The 25,536-nt window shown below is 38.3% G+C and overlaps 2 protein-coding genes across 12 annotated transcripts in view; one reads left to right on the top strand and one right to left on the bottom strand.

Moving 5' to 3' along the window:
• GFM2 (GTP dependent ribosome recycling factor mitochondrial 2) overlaps positions 1-7,856 on the top strand; it is an 18,036-nt gene extending 10,180 nt beyond the window's left edge. For 3 of the 4 annotated variants that reach the window (XM_053932505.1, XM_053932504.1, XM_053932503.1), the window contains 10 exons: positions 612-760; positions 1,288-1,428; positions 1,509-1,608; positions 2,139-2,328; positions 3,478-3,554; positions 4,048-4,186; positions 4,302-4,487; positions 5,959-6,074; positions 6,302-6,484; positions 6,945-7,856. In XM_053932505.1, coding sequence (XP_053788480.1) covers positions 612-760; positions 1,288-1,428; positions 1,509-1,608; positions 2,139-2,328; positions 3,478-3,554; positions 4,048-4,186; positions 4,302-4,487; positions 5,959-6,074; positions 6,302-6,484; positions 6,945-7,073 — 1,410 coding nt within the window. In that variant the 3' untranslated portion in view covers positions 7,074-7,856. Of the gene's footprint in view, positions 1-611; positions 761-1,287; positions 1,429-1,508; positions 1,609-2,138; positions 2,329-3,477; positions 3,555-4,047; positions 4,187-4,301; positions 4,488-5,958; positions 6,075-6,301; positions 6,485-6,944 lie in introns of those variants that run through there. The other variant, XM_053932506.1, reaches the window with a different exon arrangement.
• The window catches only part of HEXB (hexosaminidase subunit beta), a 25,705-nt gene extending 169 nt beyond the window's left edge, over positions 1-25,536 (bottom strand). Inside the window, exons 1-15 of one of the 8 annotated variants that reach the window (XM_053932513.1) lie at positions 25,157-25,536; positions 24,906-25,063; positions 21,533-21,598; positions 20,729-20,775; positions 20,413-20,523; positions 17,812-17,913; positions 16,123-16,252; positions 15,261-15,441; positions 14,173-14,259; positions 13,558-13,630; positions 12,712-12,886; positions 11,819-11,909; positions 11,477-11,581; positions 8,072-8,178; positions 2,143-2,211 (exon numbers count right to left, since the gene is read on the bottom strand). In XM_053932513.1, coding sequence (XP_053788488.1) covers positions 8,115-8,178; positions 11,477-11,581; positions 11,819-11,909; positions 12,712-12,886; positions 13,558-13,630; positions 14,173-14,259; positions 15,261-15,441; positions 16,123-16,252; positions 17,812-17,913; positions 20,413-20,523; positions 20,729-20,775; positions 21,533-21,598; positions 24,906-25,063; positions 25,157-25,449 — 1,683 coding nt within the window. In that variant the 5' untranslated portion in view covers positions 25,450-25,536 and the 3' untranslated portion in view covers positions 2,143-2,211; positions 8,072-8,114. Of the gene's footprint in view, positions 1-2,142; positions 2,212-6,165; positions 7,316-7,990; positions 8,179-11,476; positions 11,582-11,818; positions 11,910-12,711; positions 12,887-13,557; positions 13,631-14,172; positions 14,260-15,260; positions 15,442-16,122; positions 16,253-17,811; positions 17,914-20,412; positions 20,524-20,728; positions 20,776-21,532; positions 21,599-24,905; positions 25,064-25,156 lie in introns of those variants that run through there. The other 7 variants (XR_008428709.1, XM_053932510.1, XR_008428710.1 and 4 more) reach the window with 7 other exon arrangements.

Below are 25,536 nucleotides of genomic sequence, written 5' to 3'. Positions count from 1 at the left end.
ACCATCTTATGCAGTAAATTAACAGTACTGTAGATTTAGAACAATATATTCAGAGTTAGTAGGAATTTTATAAAGATATGCTATGATTCTTAGGCATCTAGCAATAATTTTAAAAGTTGGGTACATTTATTCAGGAAGGTGGGGTTTTCTTTTTTTGAAAGACTGCTACAAAAGAGTTTAGGGAAAGGTGAATGGAACTTTCAGGTAGACTCAGTGCAGTTCGTGACTGAGCTGCTGATTCTCACTAACAAAAATAGCATCTCAGCTACTTTGAAATGGTTGGATCTTTAGACACTGCATGTTGAAAGCAACTGAATTCATACTGAAGCATACAGTATGTTGAAGCATACTGAATTCAAAGGACTGTTATAACAAGAACAGCAGCAGATTTGTATGAAATGTTTAGCAATCTTAAAACCAGTGTCTTCTGTTTTAGCATCTAAATGTTTGGGGTTATGGTTTGGAGCTTGCTAAAAGCAGTGAAAGTGGTTTGGATGAGTGATGTTGTATTTACAAACATGCTTTTTGGAGATTGGTTAGCAGTATCTAATAGCTGGAGTGTAACTAAATTGTAGATGATGTATTAACAGAAAATAATTTTTTTTTTGCAGTTGCAGTCTGCTATCCGCAGAATCACGCTAGCTCAGAAGGCTGTCCCTGTCCTCTGTGGCAGTGCACTGAAGAACAAAGGGGTGCAGCCATTACTGGATGCTATTACTCTGTACTTGCCTGCACCTAATGAGCGTTCGTATGAGTTTCTGTAAGTACAGGTAGAAAAGGAGATTCAGAAAAAAAGAATGAAAAATAAGTAGGAAAACACAAAAGGATAAAATGAAATATATTAACAAAGCATTCATATTTTTAAAATATATTTACCCTCTTTAGGTATTAAATAATAGTAGAGATGTGTGGTCAGAAAAATACACTTGAGTACTGAACCTGCTTTGGTCAGTTCTACTGGAATTGGATGCATTTATCTCCAGCTGTCAAACTTGGACTTTGGAGTTCTTAAGTCTTTTTTTAATCTGAGGACCTTGTCATTTTACAAAAATGTGATCTAGGAATCCTGTTTAGTATTGTCTGAATCACATAACATCTTACATGTCCTATTGGAGGTGGAACTGCTTAGATTATTATTTTTTGGTACAAATTCTGGTTTTTGAAAATCTGCCTCCATTAACATTGCAGTAAGAAGCATATCACCTCTTAAATGACAATTTAGGTAAATGTGAGTATGAGTGGATTAATCCTACAAGTATGCTTTTTGTTATGCTTTTTATTTTGCAGGCAGTGGTACAAGGATGACCTGTGTGCCTTGGCATTCAAAGTTCTTCATGATAAATGTCGTGGACCGCTAGTTTTTGTTCGTGTTTACTCAGGTTCATTGAAACCTCAGTCAGCTGTATATAATATTAACAAAAGTTGCACGTGAGTAAGATAGAGGTGTGGTTCAATGTAGTATTGGAATGTCTGTTCAAGTCCTGAGTAACAGAGAATTTAATTTTCAGGGAGAGAATGAGCCGTCTGCTCCTGCCTTTTGCTGATCAACAAATTGAAATACCATCACTAATGCCTGGCAACATTGCTCTGACTGTTGGGTTAAAACAGGTAATGAAAAATACGGATACTGTAAAGGAGCTTGTTTCACTAGTGTGCTTTCTACTTCTATGATACTGTATCTCTGATGTGTTCTTGATTATGGTGACATATGTAAACTTGCTTTATTTGAAGGACGATTAAGTGTACTTCCTCCTAAAATTAAATACCACAGTCTACAAATATCAGTAATTGACCTGGAAACTGCAGTGCTGATTGGAAAGGACTGAAAACTGAAGGTGTATTTTGTTAGGGTTGGGCTCATATTAATACTGTAACTCTTAAAATACAGCGTAATGTCACCAAGAGACCTTCTGTGGGGAAGGGGAATGATGGTCTGAATCAGTTACCCAAAAGCAACAGTTTCAAGTTCAAATAAATGTGTTTTGTGCTTGCTTCTATTAGTTTAATAATTTCTTACTGTCTGAATAGGCTGCATGAATGTCATTTACAGAGGTTTTCTAAAATGTTCTCAGCTTTGGCATACTTTTTGAGTTTGGGGTTGGTTTTTATTTCACATCACTTTTTGTGTTGATCTGTAGAGTGCCACTGGAGATACCATAGTGTCATCAAAGGCTTCAGCTGTCACTGCAGCACGCCGGGCTGGAAGGGATGCTGGGGAAAAGAAGAGGTCTGTGAGTGGTGTAGACAGTCTTCTGCTGGCAGGTGTTGAGATCCCTGAGCCTGTCTTCTTCTGTACCATTGAACCGCCTTCAATGGCCAAACAACAAGGTACAATGCAGCCACCTAATTGGATGAGTATGGTTCTTTCTGGTGTTTTTTATACTGAGGGTATACTTCAAATCATGATTGTCCATATCCTTTGCTGTTATTACTGTATCAAGCAGTAGTGGTACTACTACTTTTCTAGATTTTGTGTCTAGAGAAGTAGTAGTTCTTCATTTAAAAACAGAAGAATGGAGGTACTTCTGAGTTTTGCTGCAGTTACAGTGGTGGGCTGCATGTAGTGTCCCAAGTACAAATAACCTTGAAATGTGGGGGTTTTTTCAGCTGGTACTCTGTTTTACTCTATAAAGTCTTTATATACTAAGAATTCTCTGTGTCTAGTTAGGGTTCATCCTTGCATCCTTACAGTCCTGTAAATCTTACTGTCTTTTCCAACAGTATGTGTACCAGATGGCTTGGTAATATTACTCTTTTTGGAAATACCCTTTAAATTCTGTATCTTTGTTCTTACAAAGCTGAGCTTGTTTGGTGGTGAAGAGGAGGAGGATAAGTACCAGTGTACTGTGACAGAATGCAATAAGGTAGAAAACAGATTTGGAGCAACATGTCTGCAGGCTGAGCCACTGGGTTATAAGGTGTTACTGATCTTGTGGTGTTTGGATGTTTTAGTTTGCTTTTGTTTGTTAGCTTTTGTTGGTTTTTTTCCCCAAAGACTGTCAGGTATGATGAATGCAGTCTTGGCTCTTGGTTATCATTCTGCTGCTTTCCTCAGCAATTAAGATAATGGGGAATCAGAAAAAAAACCAAAACCCTGTATAAAAAATGATGTACATTTTCATTTGGACCATTTCACATCAAACTCATCTTGAAGTACTTAAGTAAATCATGTAACAGTTGACGTTTTTCTTATCAGTTATTTACTAGCTGCATTAATAATTTGTAGGTTCCAGTCTGTCTTCATAGAAACACAAAATATCATGAAAATAGTATGTATAATAATTAGTAGCACAGTTAATTTTTGGGATAAAATCAGAAGTTGCTGGTTACTTGCAATTTGACCTGACGTTTTTTGCCAAAATCTCTGCTGCTCTAGGATTCTTTTGCTTGTTTTGAGGAAGGTGATATTTAGGCACTTATTCTTACCTTCAAATTACTGAATTTGCTTCAGATAAAATGTTTGGTATTTCTGTACAGACTTGGATAATGCACTGAGCTGCCTTCAGCGTGAAGATCCAAGTTTAAAAGTAAAGCCAGATCCTGACACAGGACAAGTAAGATGAATCTTCTATTGCTCATCTTATAACATTATTTTAGAACATCAAGACCAGACTTTTGTTAGTTCTTTTGCATATTGAGATTTTCTTTAATAAAAAAGACTCTCTGAATGTTCCTATGATACATGTATGAAACTAAAATGGAGTCTTGGGCACTTGTGCTTTACAGAACAGAGGAAGTCATCCCATACTCTGCATGTTTTTGACAATTCTGTATTTTAAAAGGTTTGAATCACATAGTCTTTAAGGTTAGGTAAAATTATCTTTTTTTATGATGAGCACAGTACTGGTAACAACACTCTCACTTAAATGGCTTTTATGTTAGATGGTTTAGAGCAATGTCTTAGGTCCTTAGAATTTTAAGTATTATGGCTGTTAGAAGTATTTTTAAGAGACAGTTTGAAGCATGCAAGTCATTGCCTAAAGAATTTATATTAAAACCTGAGTTTTGCATGTTTTTCCACTTCTCTCTTAATCATCTTCTCACCAGACTATCCTCTGTGGCATGGGAGAATTACACATAGAAATTATTCATGACCGAATCAAACGTGAATATGGAATTGAGACTTATTTGGGACCTCTTCAAATAGCATACCGAGAAACCATCTTAAATGCTGCCCAAGCTACAGGTAAAATGAGTGAATGCAAGAAACATCTTGTTTCTGGTTTTGCAGTTTGTTTTACTTTAAACGATATATGAGTAGCTTTCAGATTAATTTTATGTATTTTTTTCCTCCCCTGCAGATATATTGGACAAAACAGTAGGTGATAAACGACACTGTGTAACTACAGAGATAGAGGTGAGACCCACATCAGGAGAAGGAGCAACAACAAAACCCATCATCAGCTATGCTGAGAATGTCAGTGAAGTACTGCCCAAAGAACTCCAAGGAGCTATAGAAAACGGAATCACAAATTCATGCATTCAAGGTAAAGGAAATGTTATATCAGCTATATGGGTCTAACATTTTTTAAGAAGCAATTTTCTAGAAGGAAAAACTGTTGCTTGAAAAAAAGATAGTATATAGCTTGCAAAAAAGATAGTATATATACATACAATTGATGTATATGTAAGGTACAAAGGAAAATTACAAAAGCTACAAAAATTTCAACTACAAAAACTGCCAAACACCTTTTTCTTTATGCCTGAAAGGGAAGTCAGCATGCCTTTGGTTTGCTTTTAAGGTTGTTGTCTTCTCAGTCACTCAACAGTGAGCTTGGAGTTCTTTTGGTTTATTTTTTAATGTGGTATAAGAGATAAGGCATTTACTTCACAACATCATGTAAACCATAGTGATACAACAGAAACAGTTTCATAGGCCAGCATGTATTACATTTCTATTACTGTTACTAATGCATATTTTTGATTTTTCAAATATGCTAAATCCATGAGTTTTCAGTAAAAAGCTTTATCTAATTGGAAAGTCTGTTTTCTAAAGGATTAAAGTGCCCTTGAATAAATATAAAGTGTCCTTGACTTCTAATTAAAAATAGGAAGTCTTAAGTAACTTGTGGGCAAAAAACTGCCTTACAGTAAAATCAACAGGTTGTGGATTAACAAAGGAGAATTTAAGAACCAGCATGAACGAATTTTTTCTAATTTGTTCAGAGGAATTTGAAAGCATCTCCTGTCTTTGGCTGTGGAATGTCTTAACCATGTGCTTTCTTTATGCTTCTTGAAGAAACTGCAGAACTGTACTGTCTCCATCCTAAAATTGATGCTATTAAGTGCTTTAAAAAATAAAAATACTTGGCCATGTTTTCTGTTAAAAAAAAATTATGTTTCTTTTCTCAGATGTCGTTCAGGCCTCATATCTAGTTTAATACAATTGGGGCTGGTTTGAGAGTCTTGGGTTGGAGGTAATCTACCTAGGACACTAGTTTATCCTTTATGGAACTGCATTACCCCTGGAGTTTTGGTTATGTGTTAGTATCAGGCACTGCTGTGATTGTATTGTGTTCAAAAGGAAAATATAGAAAATATTCTGGCTTCTGGTTAAACAAAAGTTTTCCCTACTTTTTCAAATGATGTTTTGTTCTAGAGACTAGTTTCAGATAATATAACGTATTTAAAAATAACTTTTTGGTAATGGTTGTCTGGATGAGTATATTCAGGAGCTTCTGGTTCTGAAAATTATCTGTGCTTTTGATAGACAGTAAGAAAGTATGAGTCTGCATTCCATTCTCTTTTGGTAAAGTTAGGTAATGACAAAACCTCTAAATGAGGAACATGACCAGTAGCTACACCCCTGGGGAGAGGACAGGAAAGGAAAGAGCAAAGAGGAAAGTGAGAAATTTCAAGTTAATTCTGAGAAATTTTTGCATGTGTCTTAATATTCTGAAAACAAATGAGCTTGTTTTTTTTTTTCCCCTTTTATCTTTTCTTCATGGCCCTACCCAGGACCTCTGCTTGGATTCCCAGTTCAAGATATAGATGTGACAGTGCAATCACTGACAGTGCACCCAGACACCTCGCACACAATGATATCAGCCTGTGTTTCTCGTTGCGTGCAAAAGGTGAAACTGTAAGCTGCTGTAAACACGGTAGCATGATCTACTGCTGGGAAAATATATGTATATCAATATCTGGTCATTGTTCCTCTTTGCATGCCCTTGTAATGCCCTTGCTGGGGAATTTACACCTTTTGCAAGTAGAGTTTGAGTCAGCTTCAGTGATACAAGTCAATTTTATTTTAAAAAGCCCATAGGAGTACATCAGCGTAACTTCCTTCCTTTCCATGTAGGCTTTGAAAAAAGCTGGTATACAAATACTGGAGCCCCTAATGAACTTAGAAATCACAGTAAGTGAAGATCATCTCAGTGCAGCACTTGCTGATCTTGCACAGCGGAGAGGTAATATTCAGGAAATCCAGTCTCGTCAAGATAACAGAGTTGTAGTCGCTGCTGTACCACTAGCAGAAATGATGGTATGTGATTACCTTACCAATGATAAAACTGATCTTTTTCATATGCTTTAAGATATTTGGCTTAAGTTTAATTTTCCTTAGTTATGGATAAATAAATATAGAATGTATTTTTAAAATTGTATTTTAATTATTGAAGGTCAGAAGGAAGTGTCCACAAATTGAGTAGCTTTTTTATGCCAAATTCAGATTGCTAAACCAGCATGTATTCAGCTGTAAGCTAGAGAACTAGTAAATACTACTAAAATAGGTTTTATGGAGAACAGGTTTTTAAAAATATTACTATTGACTCATGCATGTGTTGCAATTCTAATGCGGTAATATTGGAAAGTTAACTTACTACTACACTGCAGTATACTTCTGACATTCTTTTTTTCTCTCTCTGTGGTCTAAGCAGCTTCTTATGCTAACTTATCTTCCTCTTATCCTAACTTGAGTGATGTGTATTCTCCATTTTGTCCAGGGCTACTCAACAGTTTTGCGTTCTCTAACATCGGGTTCAGCAACCTTCACATTGGAGCTTGCCAGTTATCAAGCCCTGAGCAGTCAAGAGCAAAGTGCACTTCTTCAGAGGAGGATGGGGCTGGTGTGATCTTTACTCTCTAGGAACAGTGTTTTCTATCCTCCTGTCAAATATTTTTGTATGTACGCCAGTGTCTTTGTCTGGGACCAACTGGTGATGGCAAATAATGAGTTAACAGCTGTATGAAAAGATTGCTTTTAACTGTCCAGGGAGGAAGGTTCAAGAGACTGCTCTGCTGGCATAACCTCGTGATTGCAAAGCAGGGATGCAACCACAAGTTGTTCCTTTGTAAATTTTTATCTTGAGGACATCTGTAATGAGAAGTGATGCAAATCATCTTCACAGAAATGAGCACGAAGTCCACCTTAATGTGCCACTGGGACTGTTTTCCTAATCTAGTAAATAAAGTTTGTGGAAGTTTTTTTAATCACTGAAATAACTTTACAGTTTTGGCACTCTGTATCTTGATTTGTTTTCAGCTGTACAAAAAGATATGGTTAATAAGCACTTTACATTGTACAACTTACAAGTATTACTTCTACTGGTAGAAATCCTTTATGAGCTAGTGTTCAGGACTGGGTGTAATTTCTACCTGAGCTTACCAAGTAAATTAAATGGATACTTCTGCAAATCAGGTAAGATATGTGCAAAAAAAATACAAGAAAGGCAGTTTTTCCAGGACTAATTCCTACCTACCACCCTGCAGTACGTTGAGAACGGGTTTGTTTGTTTACCTTTTGAAATTAGTTAATTAAGCTGTAATGGTTCTGATTTGCTATAGGTTGCAATTATCTGGTTACCTAGAAAAAGGTCAAGTGATACTTTGAAATAAAAAAGATAGTTTGCTCTGAATTTAAATGTCTTAGCTTTATATTCTTCAGCCTTAGAGTGCACAGAATTAGTAACTCTATGGCATCAAGTTTAATGATTTCACTGTGAAGAATCCCTACTTTTGAAAGGCTGAAAATGGTAATTTTTACTCCAACAAGGCTGTCAAATAATTTTATTTTAAAAGTGAAAATTTTAAGTCTTGATTCAGATACGAAACCACACATACATATTCGTACCCCTGAGGCACTTCAGGCTCTTGACAAGAAGTCTTTGCAGCAGTTATGGCCCTCTTGCTTCATGGGCACAGTATCCAACAAACACCGGTTCAGCTGCTATGCCACGGCTGTTAAAATAAAGCAGAATGGGTATGACTACAATCAAGCAATTAGCTGCTTGTGTAGGCAGGAAGAGAGATACTGGCAATCTATTTTAATAACTATATAAACAAAACTACTCCCAAGAAACAACATATGGCCTATTTAGGGAGTAAAAAAGGGCCCTATTCTACTTTTGATTGTACATTTGCTTTGAACCTCTGTTTCAATCAGAGGCATCAAGCTATTAGCAGACATGTTGACAGGCTTAAATTTAGGGGCTAGTTCTTTTGATGTTCCACAAAATCTATTGCTTTTATTGAAAAAAAGTCCTAAGGCAAATACAAATCAACTAACATTCACACATTTTTCCCTCTGCCAACCTCAATGTTTCCTTCATATGCAGCTCTAATTCCATAATTTTAATTATTTTGGGGGGAGGAGTCAGTTCCTTTCAGCTTACACTATCATAAATTATTCTGTTCTCATGTGGCATTAAAAACAAACCAACCCCTGTGGGTTGTGATAGTGCAGTAAGATACTATAAAAAACATGTTTTGGAATTAAAATAGTTGTAAACAATATTCTATATCTCAAATGTTTAAGATATAGATACTACTGCTACTAATGTTTAGTACTGCAGTGGAAGAAACTGAATAATAGCTCAGTTTAACAACTGCTGACTCTAAGCAAGACATACTCTTAGGAAAGACAAGCCTTGGTGTCTAGGTCTCTGGAATATATAACCATCTTATTGTTTCCTACCTCCCATCACCACTTTTCTGCAATCTGGGTTGCTGTATCCTAGAAGAAGTTGAGTTTGGATGTGCATAGTACCTACTGCATTCACAGTACTATTTCAAGAGCAGTGGCCTCAATCTTCAATAGGCAGAGTTATTGTTCTCCCAGTGACCAGGATCTAGCTGTTACAATATGCTACCTACCCATTCCCCTTGCTCCCTGGTAACCAGCTGCAGAGCAAGCCAGAGCTCTTTGTTCTCTTGCAAAAGTCCCTACAACTGCCACAGTCTGTGAATATGCGATGAATAAAAACATTAGTAGGAACATAGTTCTTGTATACAAGACTACAGCAGCCTGATACTAAGTCAGCTCTTTGAGGAAGCCCTATATACATGAAACACAACAACTGTAGCTCCATGGAATTTTCATTTCATCAATAGAAAGGGAATGGTTTCTCTAGTGTCAAAGCCTGTATAAAAAGAAGCATTTTCAGGACAACATATCTTTTTACTAAGTTAATTACTTCTAACAGGAATTGTTCATCCCAAGTCAGCAAAGATTACTTAGACTACTTTCTGTTGCTAAATATGTGCAACAAGTACAAGGAGTAGTCCTTAGTCTGCCCCTGCATTCTGCATCTCTCATGCCAGCATTACAAGAGCAGCTGCTGCTATCTGGACCAGCTCCCTTTACAGCAATGCAAGTACCAGTGTTAAGGAAGAAGATGCAGATGCAGCAGTGGAGTCAACCAGGTCCAGGAACAGCATAGCTTAGTTCACTGTAAAACCCTAACCCTAGTGGTACAGCCACTGTACACTTAACTGCTCGGTTGTAGCAATGTTCTCCTGAGCTCCACTAAGAGATGCACCAACCTGCTAAGTAATAGGACATAGATTTTGAAATCCCTTTAATACTGTTTTTAACATGTATTTGTCAACTCTCAACGTATCTATTTTTCTCATGACTGAGGGAGATAGCACAACAGCACAACTTACATACAGCTTTTTTCCTAACATGATTATTTTAAGATAGTTTGAAATAACCCAGCCAAGTCAAAACTTTCAAGTCCTTCAGTCACTCTTGATTAAAGAGTGAAGCAAGCTAAACATATACTGTATACTCTAAACTAAAGTGCTGTGCCCAGTTCTGGGCCCCTCAGTTTAGGAAGTACATTGAGATGCTTAAGTACGTCCAGAGGAGGGGAACAAAGCTGGTGAGGAGCTTGGAACACAAGTGCTATGAAGAATGACTGAGGGAGCTGGGGCTGTTTAGCCTGGAGGAAAGGAGACTCAGATGTGACCTTATTAATCTCTATGACTTCCTGAAAAGTGGTTGTAGTCAGGTGGGGGTTGGTCTCTTTCTCCAGGCAGCAACTGACAGAACCAGAGGACACAGTCTCAAGCTGCACCAAGGGAAATATAGGTTGGATATTAGGAGGAAGTTTTTTACAGAAAGAGTGATAAAGTATGGAATGGCCTGCCCAGGGAGGTGGTGGAATCACCATCCCCGGATGTGTTTAAGAAAAGACTGGGTATGGCACTCAGTGCCATGGTTTAGCTGAGGTGTTAGGGCTGGGTTGGACCTGATGATCTTTTAAGGTCTCTTCCAACCTAGTGATTCTGTGAATCCTGTGATTCCAACAGAAAATTATGCTAAGACATCTTCATTAATATGAGCAGAGAGCTTGAGTTTCAAGTGCTGACTGTAACTGCTGTTGTATCCTGTTCTTTAAAGAAATTATTTGTATCTACCTTGAACTACTACCACACAGAGTGGAGATTTTCAATGAGTTGTCATAAACTTCTGTAGAGAAATAAAATGGTATGTTTCATGCTTGCTGCAATTCAACTATTCAGCTCTCTGACTGTATACTTCAAAAGTGGAGTCAAACTTTGACTTAAAACCTAGGAATCACTCATATCTGCAACTGTGAATGTAAAAAAAACAACATTAGCAATAAATAACTAGTAACTTGTCCAGGTACTTTTTAGGAAAGAACTGGGAGAAGAATGTGTTCTGACTACTATAAATGAAGTCAGTACATAAATGAATTAAAATTTGTCATGGACTGCTTATCCACCCCTTTCAGCCCCTAAAGTAAGGCAATACCTGAAAGAATAGATTGCCAAGCTTGTCATGCAAACAGCTCCAATTGATTACCTGCTGCAGGTCTTTAATTATTATTCATAATAAATAAGTAACACCACCTTTTTTCTTTTAGAAGTCTGCTCTTCCTTCTGTTAGTGTACTGCTCTCACATACCCTTTAATATAAGTTTTGTCTGAAATAAGTCAATCACGGTGTTCATTTTTCCTTTACAGGAAAGAGAAACACAGAAGAGTCCTAGTATTTCACTGAAAAAAGTGAGTTCTGAAAATTTGAGTTGCAAAACTGTCCAGAACTCCTGTCTTAATGTATCTATCTTCCTCTTCTGTGGATACAAAACCAAATGGGATTGCATTTACAATCAGGTTAAACTGCTAGCTCTCTTCCCTTCATCTCCAGACCAGCAGTTTATGCCTGTACCTTTATTCCATTGGTTATAAAACCTGAGAACCAAGATACATTGTAGGTACTAAATCTTACCGGAGCATGCGGCATCGATGATTAGTTAGCCTTTTATAGGCATCCTGCAAGTTGGTCACATTGCTGCTGCTCCAGAGTCTTTCCCCAACAGCACTTGCTCGAGGCCTGTAAAGGTATATGAAGTTTTAGAGTAGGTGTGGTCTATAACCAAGAATGCATAATTTTTTTTTTTTAATACCAGGTCTAATATAATACTTCAATACCCAGCAGCATTACTTTTCATAGCTGCTTAGGTTCAAAGCAGTGCAAAAAGTACTGTTAGCACTAGCATACAGTCCTGTGGGACTAATTAATGCTTCTTATAACTGGCTTTTTAAACTCTAATGATAAAGCAGTCCCTACCATAATCTTGGTGTCAGGTTAGTTGCATCCACGAATTCCCCCCACAGGCAAGCTTCTCCACCTATTAAAAGTTTCTTCTGTTCTTCAGATCCTGAATTCAAACCAGAAAATCAGCATTCTTCTCTGTCCAGAAGATGGGCATATATCAACAGTTAGATAGGACTGATGTTCAGTTGTTTTCATATAAATACCTGAGCATTAACTTATATTTTGGTAGTCTTGTTACTGTATGGGAGAACCACCAAGCCATTTGCCCAGAGAAGCTATTTCTCTGCTCTGTCAGAAAGGATTTTACCTTTTATGCTCTGAAGAGATTCCTCAGCTTTTTGACATTCCTCAGAGATTAAAAACCTGATGGAAACTGTTCACTTTGTCACATACAGAACATTCCTTAAAAAAACTACTTAGTCAGGTATTCTCCTTAATGAGCTCTAGAGTCAGAGCTCCCTCGCACAAAATGAAAAGCCCCATGGAAAGCATAAGATGTTTGTATCAACTTTAGATACAGGGAGAGAACATGTCTTTTTCTAGACCAGTTTAACAATCAAGAAGCTTGGTAACATAAACTCAGTGTCTGTCTATGAACAGCCATTTTGCAAAACTCTGCTCCTAGTCCTAGTCCAAAACTCCTGCTCTCACCTAGTCCAGCATTCTATCTTATGCAAACGCCAGTATCAGATGCTTGAGGAAGGTAATACCTTTCCCTGTGAGAAGTGCAATGTTCGTTTTTTAAAAAGTTTTTCAGAAGTTCTAGCTGACCATAATTCCTTGGATGATACTATAATCACAGTAATGGAATGGCCACTCTGAACAGCCCTATTCTTTCCATTTACACTGTACTATAAACCAGGGAGTTTCATGCACAGAACATGCATACAAAAAAGGTAACAAACCAGGGAAGTTAAGTGGTTCAACGCTGTAGTATTTCTTCCAGTCTTGCCCATAACTAATGTAATCTAAGTACCACGGTGCTGACAGGACAGCAGTGAACCCAGCTCCCGTGACCCTGCTCAGTTCAGGAGTGTAGTTATTTGCCATCCACACTTGAACTACAGTGTCTGGTTTCAGCTAAAGGAGGAAAAGACAAAAGACAAAATAAACAAACTAACCAACTTAACCCAAAATTACTAATGGCAATCCTAATTGCTGTTATCAAAGAAAAGAATAATAAATTTCCAAACTCTCTATTTTGTTTTGAAGAGGAACATTTTGGGAACTACCTTTTGTCATCCCTCCCCCTCTACCCACCCCGCCCCAGTCTAAAGCTGATTAGCTTTTTGCTGGTTTTAAACTCAGCTAGAGTGAAGCCTAGGTTATACTATAGACAGTTAATGCTTTAAGAGGATTCCTACATTGCACCATGTATCTGACTAGCTCTTAAATGCTGAGCATTTGATGTAACTAGACCAGACACATAGTTACATGAAACAAACAAACAAAAAAAAATGCATAGTAACTTCTCCACCCTTTACTCTGATGTTTTAAAGCTATTATTTTAACTGTGCTCACCTTTAAAAAGCACTTCAATGCTGGCGTTCCTGTTTCACCTATTACATAGTCAACAAATGATAATTTCAAGGGATTGAAATTACCCACAGTTGAAGAGACTTGCTAATGTCAGCAGACTTTGCTTTAACTCTTAAAGAGACAAAGCCAGATCTACATAATAGTCTGCTCTGAAAGCCTCACACAATATTGTGGTGTTATGCAAGAGTACTTTACTAATTTTCCCATCTTACTTGTGCTTTGTGATCAAACACTTCTTGCCAGACCATTTGTCCTTTGTTGTAGGAGGAAACAATGTCCAAAATGCTAGAATTTAGAAATAAGATCAGGTTTGTGAACTTCAATGAGATATGTACAAACATTTGAAGTAGCAACATTTTCTACCCCAAGGCATATCAGACCTTTCCCACCACTGCATAGGGGACCAAGAAAAAGCAGGTTGTTCTGGTTTCGGAACCATGCTTACAGAGCATGTTCTACCATGTAGAATAATGGACACATGCATTAACACAAACCAGCAATTCATACAGGGTGACTAAGTCTGTGTTATTTAAGGAGAGGAAGAAATGTCTGCAAAAACTTCTTCCCCACCCTTGTGCTGACACTACTGAAGATACTTAGTTTATGATACCCAATACATTCACAGTGTGTGTAAAATTAGCTTAATGTCCAACATTTTAAAGCCATGAACTTCAGACTTGGTATTTTAAAATAAAGTAGATAGTTCCAAATATGTGGCAATTTTTCAAAATAATGTAGATACTAAGTCAGCTTCTATATCTGTACATCAATGCCACCCTCAAATAATGGCTGTGAAAAACTGAGCAAGAATGAAAAAATCAACATACTTCTGAACATAGTAAGATTCCAGTTTAGCATAGTCAATGCCAAAACCTTGCTTCTTCATGAACTCTTTCACCTCAGGGTTAGATTTCCTTAAATAATAACAAGAAAACAAGTTTAAAAAAAGATTATTTTTGTTGTGCTTTAAACCAGATTTCCCAATCATTTCTACCTAGGCACAGCACACTAACTGATGCCTTAGCATGCCACAGCATGGAACACATTGCAGAGCAGAAGCAGCAGGTTAACATGACTTAGATATTTTGAAAGAGTTTCATCCTGATTTGAAATAAAGCCAACAGACCTAATACTCTGGTAAATCTGATGGAATCCCTGTTCTGAAGCAGTCTCTGGCAGGCTACCTCCTAAGAGCTTTGGGGTTCCTAGCATCTCAGCCACTTTGTGCCAAGGTTATCAGCAGTCTGAGAACTCAACAATTTTGTGTTTCTACCACAAAAAGCAAACCAACATTTCTGTGCTACAGCATCTGCCAGAAGTTTTCCTTCTCTATAAAAATTAAATCATATCCTGAGTGTTTGGATTTGATCTTTAAAGAGAATGTAGAACTACTAACTAGATAAATTTGAATACTCATCAAAATACTCCAAATCCTTTATTATTAGTTAGTCTCTCCAGAAGAGAGACTCCAAAATATTCAACATCCGCAACTGAATTAAGAAGACTATTAATACCTGCTGTACTTCTAATACAAACACACATGAATCTGGTAATTCTTACTGTTACCAGATTTTCTGGTAGGCAGAACTCAATGTAAAAATCTAATTTAACCCAAACCATTTAAATGTTAATTTTCTTATCTACTATTTTCTAACATACTAGTCCTCTGTCCCGCCAGAGCAATTTTTATAAAGAAATCCTTCAGAATACCCGAATACTTATGAAACTACAAGTCAAAGCAAAATTCTGCACATCAGTTGGTTTTTGACGATCACAAATGATCTGCCTGTAAATTGTTACAGAGGTAGGAGTGGACATCTTTTGGTTATGCAGTGAAAACTGTCTTATGCAACTGAGTTCCATAATTGATGCAGGTGGACAGGTTTAAGAGGTATTCCTTGAATTGTCACCATACCAACAAGTGAAGTCCACTTCATCTCCTCCCAAATGAATGAATTCATCTGGAAATACACCGCTGATCTCCTTAAAGAACTTAGTCATGAAGTCATAAGTTGTATTCCAAACAGGATTTACGGGTCCAAAGGACCCAGTTGGCTGTCCTCCATTGTAACAAGGAGTGAGAAGATCTTTTTGACCTAATAAAAACAATTAATAGATGATACTCAGTTTCATGTTGCTATGCTAACTTTGCTAGCAGGAAGAAGCAGTTAGCCATATTAAAAAGGTAAATATTCCTGACCTAAGTGCTCACCTATTTTAAATATAATCAAATGGAAACAGGATGAAATAAGACAACTTGTAAAAGGTTGAAGAATCCTCTAACTGGCAATCAGGACTCTGACTTTCAGATCTATTATTTAACACACGCTAATATATGTAACATGTCACGATACCTGGAAAACAGCATATAGATAACTACTTGAACGAAAGAAAAAGCTTTTAATGAATATCAGAAGGAAGCCAGTTAGAAGAAAGCCAAACATTATGAGTATGCTTCAGAGACTTCTTTTCTCTTTTTATTACTCTGGGGTTTTAACACCTAAGTCAGTGTGACGTACATAGCTCAAGGTAGAATGGTGTCTAAAGCAGAATGTATCTGTACCCTTGCACACTCATCTAGCATAGAACATGTCAAATGAACATGTTCATTCATTTTATTTCCTGTAACCTGTAAAGGTCATGACATCACTTAATGTCTCTTCCTTACCTCTTATCAAGGACCCTCCAAAGCACTTCATTGGCTACTTCTTAAAAAATTAATTTGTTTGCTACTACTTACCATGATTTCTTAACAATTAATACTTTCTTGGGCATACCTTTTCCCCAAGACTGCGTGTGTCCTGGCGTATCAAACTCCGGGATAACTCTGATGCCTCTTAACCGGGCATACTCAATCACCAGACGGACATCAGTAGGAGTATAGATGAGATTAGAGGAGTATGCCCCCTGTAAAATATTCACATTTAGAGACAACACACTATACCAGCAGATGACAAAATCTGGACAGAAGTATTTTAACTTAGACTGGAGAGCAGTTTTACAAGTTGGCTGTGGTTTATCAACTGCACAGACATAACTTTTGACTTAACTTGTGGAGAGGAAAAAAAACCCCCACCAAAACAATAAACTCACAACACTGAGACAGATCGCCTTAAGGAGACCTTCCTTTTCTCCTTAGCTTGCAGTTACTGAAAAACACAGAAAAGCTAGTTTATTTTCCTGCAGAATTTGGAATTATATGGTTTTCAATTCTTCTGTACAGAGGCAAGTTATTTTTGCCCATTAGCACTGAAACATAGGGCACTCACTACATAAAATACAAGACTAATGGAAAAATTCTGCCAAGTCAGAAAGAACTTCCATCATCTCTGCTTCTTGGTTTTGTGTGTGACTAATTTAGCAGCACTTAGTGACACTTAATTTGAGTGTAATTCCACTCCCACACAGCCAACAAATGTGACAATGACCCAGATTACTACAGTTTGGTGAAAAAGATGCTTGCCAAAGATGCTCATGATAAATAGCACCTTAAGCTTCTGCTTATCTGAAAACGGTTTCCACAGCTGAGTTATTCAAAAAAGGAAACAGTAGACAAGGAGCCTTTCAAAGAGAAGCTTGTTGAGACAAAGACCATCTCCCTCTGTCTAGCTGTCAGTGGGATATATGACAGAACTCTACTAGAGTTTACTTTTACTACAAAAAATAATCTGACAGCACTATACAACATCTACAGTTTTTGAACTATAAAATTCTTCATAGCATCTGCTCTAGCACTGCTGACATAATTTTCATGAGGGTCAGATTCTAGCAAGCATTTTAAAACAGAATCACAAATCTTGTACTTAGGCTTAGTCTACTTAACTACTCTTAACTACATTTGATTTGGCTCCTACTCTACCATGACTGAGCAAGAACCTCATCGTGACTCTCACTAATGTAACAAAGCCTACTATGCATCTAGAAATAAAGAGACACATTCCACTGTATTTGCTTCAGGAGACAACCTTGCACTTTTGGATCTCTTACAGACAGACATTTGGATCTCTTACAGATGTCTTACAGACATCTCTTACAGTGTGTTTTGTAAGGATAATATTACTATTGCAGTGGTGCTATGAGCTGGCAGAAAAATCTCTTACATTTGTTTGAGTGGCAGAAGTCAACCAGTTAAAGAAACCCATCAATAGAAATCCAAGCAGTGTTCACTACTTATTTGCATACCATTAGTGTTCAAAGGCCTGCAAACACTGAGGATAATTCAGAAAATCTGTATGGAAGAGTAAAGGTGGTCGTTTACCATGTATCCAATAGAAGACTTAAAAATGGTCCACACAGAAACTCAGGCAGGATCCTAAATATGGACTTGCTGGTTACTGGTCCCATGGTACTGTTTCACAATCAGCCAAAGCAGATGTACTCAAGCATTGGTTAACTCTGCATGTTATTTTCATTAAATATGTGCCAGAATTCTGCCCTTCTACCCTGCTCCAATGATGTCCACTCACCTTATCACTTAATTCAGGGAAATAAATGCTCTGGTAAGGGAAGGACTGATCATCTACTATATGCCAGTGGAGAACATTGAATTTATTAAAAGCCATGGCATCCTGTAACAAATAATGCAACAGAGTCCAGTTAAACATTTCATTCTCATAGAAAATCTATGCAAAAAACTGGCCTTGTCCCAGCATATCCCAGATGCCTAGAGCAACAACTAAAAAAGAAAAAAAACCTCAACCAAACCACTCCAAAAAATCAACCAAAATCCACCAATCCCCCCACCAACAAACCAAAAAAGCATTCTATGTTTCACTGAATCCTAGAAGCACACACCTCTACTGCTCCACCCCTCTGCGATCTATTTTCATCACTGCTGTCAACAAACTCTTCATTTGACCCCCATTCTACCAGCCTGTGTAGGATGAACTGCTATGAACACTTATGAATTTCTTCCACTTCAGAACATGTACCCTGAGATTAGTTCAGATGCTTACAGCATGGTGCTACCAATGCCAAAGTGACAGGTTTGACCCCCATGGGTCCCTTCCAACACATGGTGCATGGTTCTGTGGGTAATTCTCTATGCACCATCAACTATTTCAGCTTACAGAAAAGCATATACTTTTATAACTAATACCTTGGACTTGAAAACAGAGCAGCATGAGAGTTTCCTACTACATAATACATCCCTTCTCAATAGTGACTTCTGCAGAATCCATTTCAAATGCATACAAAATAAACTAAGCATTTTCCTGTGAAAGACAGTATTTCTTTTATGTTTTCATTCATAACAGTGTCAGCACTTCCCTTTTTTTGAAAGGTCATCTTGAAGATGATCAAGATCAATGTTAACACACTTATTTTAGAATTATGACTCCAGTTGGACAGTTACACATATACCTTGAGTTATGCTGGCTTGTAAGTCACTAGAAGGGTATGCTGTGAGCAGACCAATTAAGCATTTACATCATTCATAATTGACTGTAACACAGCTGCTCCCAATCCCTTGCCACAATACAATTGTTTTCCCCACCCATTCCTCCCATTATTTTTTCACCTAGGTGTATTTAAAGAGGTGATAAAATCTCTTCAGGAACTCCCACCAAATACAAAGGAAGGTTTGTATTTTGTCCATTCCCCAGATTTATTTCATCTGTTTCCTTACACTGCAGAAGTTTTAATTGCCATGTTTTCATGCATTTCTAACCAATACCATTCTTCTACATAGAAAATTACATCTCTGGACCTTCAATTCACCTACTCCTTCCTCAAGAACAATTCCGTTCCTGGAAATACATGGCAGTAGTTGAATACAAACAAGAAATGTACTTGAACTGCTGCCCTAAGTATCTAATCACCAAACATCGGAGAAGAGATTACTGATGCTTTTTATTAGTCTGGATTCAAGCAGGTACAGAAGTAAGAAGAAAAGCATACTTGTTCTTAAACCAGCAAACATCATGAAATGTAGCTCTGATAATGTATTAGAGACAGACATGCAATTTAAGAAAAGAAAGCAGAATAGCAGCAGCTACAGAAACACATAGTTAGAAATGCAAGTCTCTTTGGACATCTAGACAAGACAAAAAATATTGACACAAATATTTGAGACTTTGAAGCACCCTCTGTCGCAAACGTAACACTACACAAGCATTACTTGCTGAACAGGCATTGACCTTGAATGTGAAATCAAATGGTAAATACCTAAAGGACAAGTTCTGAGCATAGTTCAAGGATGATCTCAGAAATGAAAAACCATTTTTATCTGTACTCTTTCTGCCTATCCTATGCCTATTTTTCAAAGTTCTGCAACATGGAGGGGAAATTGAGTATCATTTCATCTTGGAGAAGCAAGACAGAGAAAAGATGGGAAACTGCCTGTTCCTCCACTTCAACCAACAAAATAATCCCTCCTACAAGCACTTAAAAAAAAACGGGGAGTGCAAAACATTAAAAAACCCCAGCTTTGGCTGCTAAGCTTATACAAATACATCACCTTTCCATCAGGGCTGGAGCACATTAATTCTTAATGTGCTTGCTTAAGCTTTTTGGAGGAAGTTTTGTTTGGTTTTATTGGTTAGTCTGGGCTTATCATTCAGTAGCTTCCCATGAACATTTTGAATTTTCTCCCTTGCTCTCTAATACTTAAATTACTGGTTTGCACTTAGCAGCCTAAGGAAGGACTACCTAAGCCTGCTGCCGGACTACCAAAGTCTGCTCCAAAAGATTGGAATTCTCCTCAAATCACTGGCACTGAAGCTATGAATTTGCAATGTATCCCTTGTATTGCTTGATGACAGTCAGATGTCTCAAAACATGCTTCCAAGAAGTAATGCATAAGCTGGTTTAGGCATCAGAAAATACAGAGAATCCGAGGTACCACAAACACCAGTTCCCATTAGAGATTCAATAATCATTGTGTCTGCCCACTTGATTCCTCTCCAGTCTACGTTCAGACCTTTGCTTAGCAAAGTTCACTCCGTTCTTTTAAAGTCAGACAGAGGAGATGGGTTCTTCTTTCATACCATCTCCAGTTGCTACCTACTTCAGGGGCCAAAACACAACAAAAAGCCTTCATTATTAATGATATAAAATTGCCTACTTACCAGGTTTGTAAGAATAGATTTCAAAGGTAAATAATGCCTTGAAGTATCTAATAAGACTCCTCTATGAGCAAATCTTGGGAAGTCATTGATTTCAGATTCATTGACAAGAAACTATGAGAACAAAATTTAAAAATTAGAATTTTATTTTAATTTTATATTCATCATTTCAAACAGGAAATACTTTTTCTTTTTCAGAAAATGATTCTTGGAAATTATGTAACAAACTGAAATATTGCTGAATGAAACTGGTAGATCTGCTCTGTCTAGAAAAACACCCATTACCAGGACAGTGGATTTAGTTAATAGCCATACTTACGCTTCCATAGTCATCTTCATGAACCAACTGGCTGAAGGTTTCCAAACCTGGAAAAATATCCAAGAAAGGGATCTCAATTACACCCTGATGCTTGACCTTAAAATTTTAGTTACAAACAGCACCACAACTATTTACAGGCATTCATGTAGCTAGAAAGAATGCTTTGTAGCTGAGTTTCTCTCTTTAGCACAGTTCCCTTAACTGCTCAAGCACCACCATTTAAAAAATTCTGGAGAGAGCCATTCAAATATTCTATTATGCAGATATTGAATACTTGTACTACCACTCAGCTGTAGTAGATTAATTCCCAAACAGTAAGAAAGTTACTGAGAGTAAGGTGGGAATCCCTGGTCTTGTACATCTATTCCTGTAATTTCTGGAACTGGTGAAGTCTCTAATTCAGCATAAACAGAAAAATCTGTTTATAGGTAACTAACATATAGACTTAACATTCCAGTAAGAACAGCAGACTGAAATGTCAGAATTATTATTCTTTGTGATGTGTTCAGTATGTCGACTTCATAGGTGCAGTCAGAAAAGAATCTGTTCACACTGTAGTTTAGAAAGCTTTTTGCTTGGACAGGCTTATTTCAGGCTCAGCAAGCATGTACTCACACTGTGCCACTGGATCTGAGATGCTGAGCACGTGGACCAAGGGTCTAACTGCTACACATGTGAGTATCCTTCTTGCCTAAGTTTGCTTCTGATAAAGTACTGGAAGAGGGCAAGTCTCAGTGGTCAGCTTGTTCTTGGTCTGCCATGAAGCCCTAAACAAATAGCTCAATGTGAAAAGCATCAGCTTACCTCTTAAAGCACCCCATACCTCAGAAGCTTTCAGTATAGCCACAGGCTCAGTTACAGTTAAATGGTCTAAAGAAAAGAAAAAAAAATGCTTACTCATCATAAAACCAATGAATTGCAAGGACAATGCCAAAAGGATTAAAAAGATTCTTCAAGTGCCACATCTCCCTTTGTGTATTAAATTCCAACCAATCCTGCTTTTAATGGTGACAGCGTGCAATTATTTTTCATCTGTGTTTTCCTATATAAAGCAAACTACTGTTCAGAGTCAACAGCTCATCAAAAAGAAGATAAAAGTAAGGTACTTAGTAAGGGCAATGCTAAAATATTGTACATGAGCCAAAATTCCAGCAAAGTTTAACGCAATTGTCTTAAAACATAACATGTTATATTTTTGCATTTAAGACATATATGATAAAGGTTGGGTGGCTAAGCCATACTTTTAATGATTAGGAAAAGTTTACTTTTCCTTTTATCTTCCTTTTATATAGTTTATGGTTACATATTTTTTTAGAGATATAAGTTGTCATATAATATTGTCAGGTGCTTACTATTAAGGTCTTATTACAAAAAAAAATTACTAATCAAAATACAGAATCACAGAATATGCTGAGCTGGAAGGGATGCATCAGGATCATCAAGTCCAACTTCTTGCTATGCACAAGACACCCCCAAGAATCACACCATGTGCCTAAAATCATTATTCAAATGCCTCTTGAACTCTGTCAGGCTTGGTGCTGTGATCACTTCCCTGGGGAGCCACAGCTTAGGTGAAGAACCTAAACCTCCCCTAACTCAGCTTAGTGCTGATACCTCAAGTCCTGTCACTGGTCATGAGAGTGAAGAGATCAGGACCTGCCCCTCATCTTCCCCTTGTGAGGATGCTGAAGACCACAGTAAGGGCTCCCCTCAGTCTCCTTCGAGCTGAATAGAACAAGTGACCTCAGCTGCTCCTCATAATTGGTCCTCTAAAAGCCCCTCACCATCCTCATGGTCCTCCTTTGGACACTCTCCAATAGTTTTATATCTCACTTTTACTGTGGCACCCAGAAGTGCCTCCAGCACTCAAGGTGAGGCTGCCCCAGGGCAGAGAAGAGCAGGAGAATCCCCTCCCTTGCCCAGCTGGTGATACTGTTCCTGATGCACCTACAGGATGCCAGATCACCCTCTTGACCTGAGCACCAGTATGGGGGCAGTAAGGTGAAGTATGGTAAGTAAAATGAAGAATGGTACCTAAAGGAATCCATAACAATCCTCCCCTAAGTTGAGTACTGGAGTACAGTACGAAGTTCTAGTGAAAAAAAAAAGCTAAAATAATTTTGGTTTTGAATTTAATGTGATTCAGTAATTTTTAGAGAAGAAACAAATATATTTTAAGTATTTTTTTAAATCACATACATATATATATGCATAAAAATATACTACATCTATAAATTTGTATTATTATTCAAACATCAAAGCAATAATGCACATCTGAAACAGCAGAGAAGAAAATCAAAAGGTTGAATTACTGTACAATGACTTACATGATCTGTGTCAGCATGAAAGAATGGTTGGCTACAATTTACACAGTCCAAACATTTATCTAAACTACCACAGAAAAGCCATTTAGTGACATGAAGAAAGTATCTCAAGCATTCATGTTAACCTAAGAACTGATTACACATACTGGGTGTTTGGAGTAAGAAAGAAAATTTAGAAGACTACTGCAATCTCCACAGGTAAACTGTAGGGAAAATGTGATAAATTGTCAAGGATTTATTTCCAGCACAGCAGGTTTGTTTGGGTTTTGTTTTATTTTTTTTTTTTTTCTGAACAGGTATCATACCTTAAATGAACTTGGAAAATTTTATAATAAGCTACTTGAAATATTTTACACAAACAGTTAAGAACTCAGCAAGCAGGAGGGCAGATAACCTGTACTTTGATTACATATCCAATACTCTTGCCACAGAATAGTCACTGACTGGTCCATACTATCTTTATTAACGAGCCAGACCATTCAAACCAGCAAGTCACCAGTAACAGCATTTTTCAAAATCTGTACCCTTAAAAACATAGCCCATTAAAAACCAGAAAAATTAAAACTTGCTGAAGCCTGGAATGCTCAGCTTATTACATGAAGAAAACATGTTATTTGTTAACAGAAAACTTATTTCTTAATGCAGAAGGAAAAGACTACCTGCTCTAAAGAATGCAACCTAAAAATCACATGGTCTGACAGATTCCTTGACATAAGATAAGAACCAGCTTTGATTAAAATCTTAAGTTCACAAACAAGCTCAAAGTTCAAATAATAATAAAGCAGCACAATAACCTGACTGGCAGAACAATGTCAAGAGCATTGGCATTTTTGCTGCTATATTTCATTTGCTTTGAAATGTATTATAAGCTTGTATATAAAAACCAAACTCTTTGGCTATATACCCCAAAAAGGATTAAGTAAATTTAATATCAGTACATTCTGTCACAAGTCAGGTGGAATTAATCCTGCTTCAGATGTATGACTTGAAATTAAAAGGATCTTTCTTCTAAGGATCTGTATCCTGGATACCAAATAACAGAAGATTATCCCAAAACAGGTTTAGATTAACTTAATATGTTGATTTTTGTATTAACCTGCCCAGACAAAAAGCAATATTATTTCTCAGTCTTATTTCTGTTAAGGAAATTCTCTGGCAATTAGTACTTTAATACTTAAGAGTACTTCTCCACTCTGGACTTTAGTCACAGAACTAAAGAAGCATAGAAAAATAAGTCCAATATAAACATCATGTTTTTAAATCCTTTCTTGTATCTACAGATAGAAAGGAAGTAGATTTATAGGACTGCAAGATGAATAACAAGTTCAACGAACGCTTTCTGGTTTTCCTGGAAAAGCAGGAAATGCCATGTACATATCTCAGTGTAAGTAGCTTCAGTTTAAATGCAGTCATTTCTTAGGAGATGGTAAGCAGCGACAGCCTTCACTCAATAAATACCCTGTAATGAAAAGGATCATCTCCTGACTATGCACAGATCTCATCAAACGTAACTGGCTACTGTACACTCTGATTCCTAATGCTAGCTGCTAGAAAAGATACTAGCAGGTAAGTGATCTGTATGATAGCTGAACCGCAAAAATCATAGGCGGCATGTGACGAGATTCATGATTCACTGCAGCTGAGATTTCCCAATGTGCCAAGAACAAGAATTATCTTCTGGTCGCCACTGCTTTGAAATGTTTTTGTGGGCCTCCGAGAGCCCTTGCTTTCCAGTTCCTTAAAAAAACCACGCAAAAATCTGCTGACTTCTACACCGGACACGTGATAGGAAAACAAGGGCGTAACGGTGCTGCCTAAGCCGGGGAAGGAGGAGCAGCCGAGCGGGTACTCACAGGCCTCGCTGGAGGTGAGGTGCGGGTGCCTGTCACAGCCAGGGTCCCCTGCCTCGATCACCACCTGCAGCTGGAACAGCTCGGGCTCCGCTCGGGCAGCCAGCGGCCGGCGGCTCCACATCCGCCGCCGGGAATGCCCGAACATGTACTCATAGTACCTGCCGGGGAAGCAGAGGCGCCGGCGGGGCCCTGAGGCGGCTGCTCCCGTCCCCGGGCCGCCGCTGCAGCACCCCGGTCCCGCCGCCGCTCACCTGCGGAAGGCGTCCTGCAGCAGCCCGCAGCCCGGCCCCGCCGAGGAGCCGGCGCCATGCACCAGCTGGAAGCGGCTGGGCGCTAGCTGCAGCTGGCGAGGGTACGTGCGGACCCACTGCGGCAGCGGCCACAGCGAGTCCTCGGGGACGGCGTCTGCCGCCAGCTCCCAGCCGGACGGCTCCGGCTCGGCCTCGGTCCGCGGGGCGCCGTGGCGGAGACTGGTGCTCACCAGCACGGCGGGGATCACGACGAGCCCCAGGAGCCCTCCAACCAGTCCCATGGCTCTGCCCATAGTGAGGCAGCTGCCTCAGCCCGCCCGTTCCACTCACGGGGCAGCCCGACTCCGCCTCCGGCGCCACGGGCTTGGTAGGGCGGGCTC

The sequence above is a fragment of the Vidua chalybeata genome, chromosome Z (assembly GCF_026979565.1).
Source record: "Vidua chalybeata isolate OUT-0048 chromosome Z, bVidCha1 merged haplotype, whole genome shotgun sequence".
NCBI classification, from domain to species: Eukaryota; Metazoa; Chordata; class Aves; order Passeriformes; family Viduidae; genus Vidua; species Vidua chalybeata.
Note: the sequence above shows the minus strand (reverse complement) of the source record. Positions and strands in the feature narration are given on the sequence as shown.